The 9,930-nt window shown below is 37.3% G+C and overlaps 2 protein-coding genes across 5 annotated transcripts in view; one reads left to right on the top strand and one right to left on the bottom strand.

The window, feature by feature from the left end:
* LOC144964765 (zinc transporter ZIP13-like) overlaps positions 1-9,930 on the top strand; it is a 70,248-nt gene that overhangs the window by 16,189 nt on the left and 44,129 nt on the right. The gene's annotated exons all lie outside the window — the stretch shown is intronic.
* The window catches only part of LOC144964764 (uncharacterized), an 86,534-nt gene that overhangs the window by 51,559 nt on the left and 25,045 nt on the right, over positions 1-9,930 (bottom strand). Inside the window, exon 2 of one of the 3 annotated variants that reach the window (XM_078899359.1) lies at positions 2,867-3,402. The exons of 1 other annotated variant lie outside the window; for it this stretch is intronic. In XM_078899359.1, coding sequence (XP_078755485.1) covers positions 2,867-2,956 — 90 coding nt within the window. In that variant the 5' untranslated portion in view covers positions 2,957-3,402. Of the gene's footprint in view, positions 1-2,866; positions 3,453-9,930 lie in introns of those variants that run through there. One more of the 3 variants, XM_078899361.1, reaches the window with a different exon arrangement.

Here is a 9,930-nt window from a genome sequence, read left to right as displayed (position 1 = left end):
CCGAAACATTCCGTGTTTGGTATTTTGTTCTGTTTTGAAAGTGTAATATTCATTTCTGTTTATTACTTTCGTTTTTATAGTCCACAGCTTTTCAGCTAGTGTCACTTTGATTAGAGACTTATCAACATTTTAAGAAAGTTGAAGGTTTTGATGAAATAATTCTTTCACGAGATTGGGCTATATTCTGCACTAATTCATATCATGTAACGCTTACCCAATCCCGTGATAAAATTTATGATAATAAGATAACTAAAATGATAAATAAATAAATATGATTTTAAAAAGAGGAATTAGCACATACGAAATTTATTTCTTAAATTCTACATTCAAGTGTTTGTCACAGTCATTCTATGTTATGTCATCGTCAAATCCTCCAACTCTTCCTTGAAAACCTCCCTGTGACTGGTAACGAGAAATGACTTCCTTCTTCTATCTCTGCACTAATGCGTGACCAAACATTTCAAAATAGTATTAAAGGCGGATTTGTGGACATGACCAATCGACTCGGTTTTTGCCAAGGGAAGAGTTGGCTTCAGGTACTCGATGCCTCCTCGTTTTCGTTTGTAAAATCGTGTATGAGCGTTTGTTTACTCTAGATTTGAATGTAGGTGTGGTGATTATTTATTACATATTTACCTAACGTCATGTTTTTATAAAGCGTTTTGTTACTTACATATCTTTAATATTATTTCAAGATTCACAGTTGCGTGTTTTAGCGAAAGAGAATTGATATTGCACAGAAATTCGTTAAACTTTAATCATGCTACAGGTGAGAATTTGACTGAATAAGCCCGTTCAATTCCTAGCCCATCCACTCACTTTGGAAATGTATAAATATTTGCCAAGGCTCGTCACTTGAAAACGATTAGTGCGTCGGACACTGATAAAACGCCTTTTCCGTTCTGGCTACAACGATATACAAATATCGATGAATCATAATGAGCCTCAACTTGCCAAAATGTCTTAAACGTGAGTTTTCTTTGCAAACTTTTTCGAAATCACCTGTTTTAAAGGCCATCACAATTCACATGTATTTAAGTAAAACCATCTTTGGCCCAAAAGGAAATAAACATAAAAAGGAGTTTTGTGAGTGCCTGGTAGTGCAACGTAAACGGAAAAGGAACAGTTGTTATACTCGTATTATGAGAATGGCGAGATTTACCACTTATGAGTTAAACATGACACACAGCTCTCAATTAATTCAGTTGGTAAAGAACTTCCGACCCAGCAAAAGGAATGTCTTGGGTGCAGTCCAGTTTGTTGGGGTTTTTTCCCTCACCCCTCTGTCCACCCAGTAGCGATCTAATAGCTGGATTTGTAAGACTCGACGGAAAAAAAAAGCTTTGCTAGATAATAAAGTGACAACTGAGGGAGCAGGCACTGGTGTAAGATCAAGATTCTGAAAAAAAGTGTGTATGAAACAGTACCAGACAAAGCAAGAAAGAAAAATATAAGAAAAAAATCCCCCCAAAAATTAGACTCTCGACTGGAGAAATATTTCTCTGCCGTCTTGCCGTTTATCTGGATTTGAAAGTAATTTTGTTTTGTTGTTGTTGTTGTTTGTTTTGTATTTTGTTGTTGACTGAGGAAGAGTTTTGAGCCCGAAACGTTCCGTGTTTGATATCGTGTCTTTTTTAAGCTGTTCTATTCATTTTTGTGTATAAGTCTCGAAGTGTGTTTATGCACTGTAAAATTAGTTTAAATCACTATGCCAATGCCATTAGGAAGATAATTCAAGTCTTTATCGCCAAGTATAGAGGAATATTGACGCTTATTGTTTTCTTTTGTTTTGCTTATTGTAAACTCTAAGGATATCGCATACGTATCTTTTTTTTTTCATAGTATAGAACTAACTTGTTCGACATAATAATAGCAAATGTGAAAACGATTGTGACACATACCAAAAACTAACTATAAACTTTAACGTTCATGAGAGAAAGGTAAGAACTTACCACCTCTCCGGTGACCTGAATACTATAAGGAAGAACTGCATGACGTCAACTTTGTTCTTCCTATACGTTTGACGCATATATTATTATTATTATTATTATTATTATTATTATTATTATTATTATTATTATTATTATTATTATTATTATTATTATTATTATTATTATTATTATTATTATTATTATTTGCTTTGCTTTATTATTGATTTTACTTGCAAGTGCAAAAAAAAATAGACATTTGAATTGAATTGAATCATATTAATCTATGATACGATGGAGAGGGAGTGATCAGAACAAAATGGCTCTCTAGCAGGCAAAAACCAAATCAAAATGAAAAACAAGCGGCAACAACAACATAACGAAATAAAAACGGTATTGTGATATCAGAATGCAGCCTAACCCAGCCATGCCACCCAAGGTATTGGGGGGAGTTTGTTTCTGTCATGTTAAAGTAGTAGTCCTTCAGAGTTCATAGTCATTAGGCCCATGGAGCGGAAGTTTATCCCGGTTTCGATAGCGTGAAACGGACAATAGCAATTGCTTGCTATCCTTTGGATAGGACTCTAGTCTATCGCAAAGTCCTTTCCGCCTGGTCTAACAGATCCAGCTACCAATCACTGTTGGGTGGACAAGGGGGGTCAGAATAAAATCTCGACTGCACTTGGGATCCATCTTGGTCTCTTTATGTGTGTGAAGCGAGTGCTCTACCAACACCTGAGCTAGCGGGACCCTCCGTGTTAAACGGACGGTAACAATTTCTTGCCGTATTTTTTGACAGGACACTATTGCAAAGTGCATTCCGACAGATCTAAAAATCAAGCTACCCAATCAGTGAATTATATTTACTACCAACTGGTAGTTTGATGTTAACCGTTTTCTATCTAAAAACCAGTGAGTGAGAAATTAAATATACTTACATTTTGTGGAACCTGCAAGTTCTGATTGAGGAATTGGATGTGATTTGGGTGAAGGGAACTCTTTCTTCTTGCTTTGTTGATGAGAGTCATGGCGATCAGATTGCCTTCACGTTAAAATAACTCAAGTGTTCTGAAATGATTTCCAACTCCCCGTATGTGCCAAATTTTTCTTAGGACACAGTTCCTCCTTTTTTCTAAATTCAGGCAAAAGATACTTTCAATTCCAACTCCTTTTGGACTTGAAATTCACGACAAATTACAAGATTTTTTTCCCATTGTGAATGTGTTTTCTTCTTTGAAATCTCCGGGGTGGGTGGGGGGGGGGGGTTAATATAGATATATTGTAACTTGAATTGAACCAGTTATGAGCCGAGTAAATTGGGTTATACGTCGTTGAATCTCACTAATTAAGTCATGATGTTTGCGACATCAGCACAGTCACTCTTTTGTTCACTGAGCACATTTTACTTTACAACATTTCATAAGTAATTCTGTTGTCAGTTTTGTTTTGTTTTTGTTTTTTGTCCACGTACAGTCTGTAAACAGCAAATTTTGTTTGTGGGGAATATATCGTCCTTTTTTCTACCTTTTATCGGATCACCAGTTTGGGATTGAAATTTTTTTTTTTAAGTGCGAGACGGGTAGACGGGATGGAGAAGGGGTAGACATAACGTGCAAATATTTGCAGGTCTGATAACACAAATTGTTACGGTTTCATTGTTGTAATGGAAATATTCTCAAACCAACGCAAATTATTCCCTATTACAACAATGTAAAAATAGGCCCATACTTGCTTCCGATTATCAGACCTGCAAATATTTATTTGCACGTCGGGTAGACAGCATCTAGAAGGGGTAGACCGGATCCTGAAGACCGTAATGATGGTATACGCTGAAGTAAACTATTCACCAGTTCTGCCCGCCAAAGAAATCTTACCCAGTCACAAAACTATGTGTTATCTAAAACGTTTATAGTCTGATTGAAAGAATTTAGCGAGAACTAATGACCCAGCTGGCAGTCTAAACGTACTCAATATTCACCGAGTGAGATCAACTTTCATTCGTTCTCTACCCGATTCTGCCGTGCTCTGATAAACCAGAAAATCCGTCCAAAATAAACTCTCAAAGAGTTTTTGAAAAAAAGAATTTAATCGATTGATATTTCAAGGATGAGTTTTATTTTCTAGCCCAAATTTTAAATACATGGCTGTTTGATGTTGGGTGTTTTTGTTTTTTGTTTTTGGTTGTTTTTGTTGTTTTTGTTTGTTTGTTTTTTGTTTATTTATTATTATTATTTTTTATCTATTTAATTTTTTTTTTTTTTTTTTTTGGGGGGGGGGGGGGGGGGGGGGGGGGGGGGGGTTCAAGTCACGACCTTATTGTGACATGTTATAATGGGCATGCAATATTAATTAAGCATTTTATTGACTCTCGGCAGCAGGTGGACGTTGTAGATGTTATGTTATAATCCATGTGTGCTAATTAACAACTCTTTTAAACCAAATTGATTCCCATTGTGCACTGCATTAGTCCATAATTCTCCATAAATAGTAACGTGTCCGTAATGATGTTAAGTTTAGAATAAATAATTTTTGACGTCAGATTATCAAACATTTTTTTTTTAAAGAAGGAAGTAGGCCTTATCAATGAAGTATTTTTGAAATGTATTTAATTCAGAGATATCCATCTATCCATTTCTGTACAATTATCTCTCTGCTTGTATGTGTATACCTATAATATGTTTATTTAATATAGTTTGTATCTGCTTTTCTGTCCATTTGCTCTCTTATTCCCTGTTCTTTTTCATATTCTCTCTCTCTCTCTCTCTATCTATCTCTCTCTCTCTCTCTCTCTCTCTCTCTCTCTCTCACCTTTTTTTTTCTCCTGCTCTCCTATTCGATTTATCTCTGCCCATCTACATATTATTTGTATTTCTATGTCGGCACCGTCAAATCACGGCCGCGGGGAAGATGCAATGCAAGGGGGGGGGGGGGGGGGGGGGGGGGGGGGAGAGAGAAATAGAATTGGTTGTTGTGTGATTCAATATTACCTCATATTGATTTTTTTCGGAGACCAATGTTTTCTTACTCGGACAAAACACGTTTTTGTCATTTTGGGCAGAAAGCGTTTCCTATTATGCATTTGTGTGTAATGTATGCAACAAGCCTTCTATGCCACTGTGTGGTCCTGTGGTATGACACTCGCCCTCTGATAGGAAGGTCCTGGGTTCGATCTCCGCTCTGATTGACGCATCGTTTAGGCTCTTTACTCACGAGAAGTCGTCGGGTCATCTTAATACATCGATGTTCGGAGTAAAAATATAAATATCTGGTCATATGGAATGAAAGGTATTTTGTCATTTGGAGTCAAATTTCTTGATGCGAAGTCCCAGATTTGAGGGGGTTTTTTGTGGGGTTTTTTTGTTTTTTTTTTGCCAAAATGAGGGTCATTTAAATCGATCGATATTTTAAGGACGGGTTTTCTGAACAAATTTTTCAATACGAATTGTTCCAAAATACGACCGTTAACTGGTTAATGTGTTTTGGACTAAACAGATGGGATGCTCGTTAAAATAATCTAGTAATTAAATTTCATAACAATAAATCTGCCGTACTCTGAAAAAAGACATATTTAAAAAATTGGCCAGAAAACTCGTCCTTCACATATTGATCGATTGAAATTACCCTCATCTTGGCAAAAACTCTCAAACCTGGGACAACCTGGTAATTCGCGAAGTCCCAGGTTTGAGAGTTTTTGAAAAGATAAGGGTCATTTCAATCGATCGATATTTGAAGGACGAGTTTCTGGCCAAATTTTTAAATATGGGTTTTTCGAGAGTGCGGCAGAAATGGGATTGTGTTCGTCTGACAACCTGTTGTTTGAAAGATCTGGGCCGCCGTATAAGGATTCAGTTTTAGACAAATTTAAATCTCCTAACTTTTTGAATGGGTTTACTTAAGAGAAAAAACATCTTTCAAAATATTATTTAGTCCCCTTTTCCTTACCTTTTGGTAGACTTTCGTAAATATTGCGCTTACTGAGCTCTTAATAGATTTATATGTTACCTCATGCTGTGTATTGTTTTTCTTCTCATCAGTGGTGAAATTACCTTAAAATGTCGGAAGCGTCGTTTAAGCTTTAAAACTACACCTCAAGCTGCCCAAAATATATTAAAGAAAGACGTTATAAAATTCTCGCTAATCCATTACTGGACAGTGTAGGATCCATACCAGTTAAAATAAATAGGACAGAAATTTGAAAAAGTATAAAATGAATGGTTACGTCATTATGGAGTAAGTCTAGGACTAAAATAACAGATTTGCGCAAAGGATTAAATGGTCTTTTAGAGATGGCAATCGATCAGAATGAAATTGAAAGCAAACCTTTAATATTCCTCCATTTTAAGCAGAGTCAGCCATATAGTTCGAAGATTGACTTGTTGCAAGGCCATTTTATAGTCTGGCACTGACGCCTTCAAGGCGAAAGAGCGATGGTTAAATGAGGATATCGATTGATGATCGTGGGTTAACAGGACATGACAGTGGCACCGTGTGGGTTAACTGTAAATCTGCACTGGATCGTAATCGTAACCACAGACTGGATAATGAAACGGTCATTATAATTTAGGATTGGCGACCGTCTTAAGTGGACGATGATAGTATAATTTTGTTTTTAGGTCTACGGTACCAGGAATATTGAGAGAGACTACTATCAGGCGTACCAGTAGGTGATACAAGAAGAGAGAAGAAAGAAGATGAAAATATTAAACAGGATTATGTCCTTAAAATACAAAAGATACATTTTGTTTGTTTTGTTAGTTTGTTTTTGAGGTTCTTTGTTTTGTTTGTGTTTTCGTTTATTTGTTGTTGTTTTTTTTTGTTTTTTTTGTTTTGTTTTGTTTTGTTTTTTGTTTTTTTGTTTTTTTGTTCTTTTCATTTTCTTTTTTTTTTCTTTTTGGTATTTTAAAAAATATTTCTGTTTGTTTTGTTTTGTTTTTGCTTAAGCCTCATGATATAGGAACAATCTTTGAGATAGAAGACTTTTACAAGTACAATTCTATCATAAGACTGTGAAACAATCTACCAGCTCCAACATAGAAACATAACTAGTCAAATACAACAGTTTCGAGAATGATTTCACAACACATAATATTGCCACACATTTCTTCACTATCTGAGACTGTAATCATAAAGGAACAGGAAGAAGAAGGTGTCGGTCGGTCAGAGGATGACAGCGATTTTAAGTATGCTCAGGAAAACTGTTCTGTTGTTATATCACATAATATGTATTATTACATCGTGCGGTTATGCGGTCTTGTGATATGACACTCGCCGGACGGCCCAGGGTTCGAGTCCCGCCCAGATAGTTGAGTCCTTGGAAAAGGCTCTTGACTCAGATTCTCTCACGTGCTCAGGTGTAAAATGAGTATCTGACATTTAACAGCGTTTTCTCTCTCTCTCTCTCTCTCTCTCTCTCTCTCTCTCTCTCTCTCTCTCTCTCTCTCTCTCTCTCTGTGTGTGTGTGTGTGTGTGTGTGTGAGGGGAAGGGGGTGTAATATCGCCTAACAGGCATCATCTCTAATTCTCCATGTTAAGTGTTACTGTTGGCTAGTGACCCCTTGTAAGGCGCTTTTAGCACGTTAAGTAAATATAATTTGTATGTTATCTTTTTTTAAAATAAATTTAAAAAACAAAACAGAGGACGTCCTCTGCATGGAATGAAAATTGAGTTGCATAATATGTTAGATAGAGGAGCAACATGGAAATAAGCCGTATTAGTGTGTGCAGTTTCCCTTCATTATTGTATTGACATACCGTTATCTAGATTTATTAATCATGGATGGGGTTCCCGATCTCCCAGAGTGAGAGGGCAGTACTGGCAGTTTTCTCTATCCGTCCGTATCTGTTTTCCAATTGCTTTCTGTCTTTGTCTTGGAATGAGATTACTTGGTTTTGTCCTGACCTTGGGCGGAATCAGTGGCTGGGAGGGAAAGATTCGAATGTATAATTATAATTTTGGGATATGATAGTTTTGTTTTTTTCCTTGTATATCATTTCTCTGTTATGTACTGTTATTTTTAACAAATGATTTGTAAACATTTGATTGCATTCCTCTAAGTGGAATCTTGTGCTTGTGTCTGGGTGAGACTTTTAGGTGATCTCAAACTAAGTACACTGATAAGACTGGCCTACGTGACAACACATTATGCTATTTGCAATGATCCACGTGCAGCAAGTGAGTCCCACAGAGTATTTGAGCACGTTATTTGTTTCCAGCTGGTGAAAGTCGTAAAGTAAACATTCGGAATGTAAACAACGGCAGTAACTAAGCATAATGTGTTGTCACGTAGGCCAGTCCTACAAACATCGCACCTCGAAAAGTGTATTCCATTCACGTGTACAGAATCTGTGCAACGATGCCAAGATTTTTTAACCGAAAATCGTCATTTGGCGATTTGGCTATACAAAGAACTAGAAAAGTGACAACAGCTTTGGATGTGCACATGACCACTAACCAAGTTTCAAGCGACTGTCTCCACCAGCGCAGGTCCACATGATGGAAAACATAAAATAACGACTCCCGCATAAGACCGTACGCCAACAATACGAAATTAATTTCAAATTGCTTCAAATACGACGAGCCAAACCAGAAAAACTCATAGAAAGTCAATAGTGAGAGAAATGTTCGTGGGAGACTAGCGGCAGGAGAACTCGTTTGCAGAAGACTACAATCAAAGCCCCTCTTTGTGATCATCATCTACAACATAGACTGCAGTGAGCACGAAAGCACATTGATTGGCGCCAAAAGCAATGGAGGATGGTGCCTTTCAGCGTCGAAAGCAGATTCTTCGTTGACACATCCGATGGACGCGTCAGAAATTGATTTGCAGATGGCGATATAATGACTCCAGGGGAGTTGCCCGCGTCATGATTTGGGATCCCATTCCAAAATCAGCAAACGCGAAGTGCCTACCATCTTGCAAAACATCGTAGAAATGTAGTAATGACACAGCGACACATTGACCAGCTCATCCAGTCGTCTCTGGTTACCATTTTTGGAAAAAAAAAACATGAAAACATCATTTTCTAAAAGATAATGCTCGGCTACATAATACGGCAAATGCAACAAGGCTGTTTCTAGAGGCAAACAACGTCCGCCTGTTTCAGCACCCACCTTGTTTTCTGGATCTAAATCCTATATAACATAAGTGGAACAATATCCAAAGATATATCAATAAGATGGAACAAACGCCTCGTACAGCTGCCCAACTTGCTGCAGACATTAATCATGCTTGGGAGGAGGTCACCAACAGAGATTTTTACAAATTGCTGAACTCGCACCTACAGATGCAACGCTGCAATTCAAGCAAGCTGTGCCCATATTTGATATTGACTTTTAGGCGTTTTATTAATTATTTTTTTCTTTTTAAATCGTGATTGTTTAGAACAAGGAATCGATAACAACCAGAAAAACTACTCACTGTTTAAATCAAATTTTAGAATATGATCATTCTGAAAGTAAGCCTCCTCTATAACCGATATCATTTCAGTGTAACTTTTGCCGGTAAGTATATCTATCTGCCTATCAATCAATCTAAATATCTATCTGCCCATCCATTTACCCATTCATCCATCCATCCAACCATTCAGTCATTTATTCATTTTTTTCTCTAGCTATATCTATAGATAATGTGCCTTTCGTCTGTCTGTTTTTCTATCTCTAGTTATTAGTCTCTCTCTCTCTCTCTCTCGCGCGCGCGCGCGCGCGCTGTGGGTTGGTGGGTTTGTGCGTGCTTAGGTGTGAGCACATGTTTGTGTGTGTGTGTGTGTGAGGGAGAGAGAGAGAGAGAGAGAGAGAGAGAGAGAGAGGGAAGAAGCCTATCTGTCTATTCCCATTTGTATTATTGTCTTCAAAAAATATAATTCTATCGACCAGCAAGAGCCTAGTTTCAATTTAAGGAGAGATGACACGCATATTGTTTCAAGACGAAATGTGAAGACAGATGAGACGGAGGGAAGGAGAGAGAGAAAGATGCACACACATACACAGAGAGAGAGAGAGAGA

Source organism: Berghia stephanieae, chromosome 2, assembly GCF_034508935.2.
Source record: "Berghia stephanieae isolate SIO BIC M18660-M18661 chromosome 2, UCSD_Bste_1.3, whole genome shotgun sequence".
Classification (NCBI taxonomy): Eukaryota; Metazoa; Mollusca; class Gastropoda; order Nudibranchia; family Aeolidiidae; genus Berghia; species Berghia stephanieae.
This window is presented reverse-complemented; position numbering and strand designations above follow the sequence as displayed.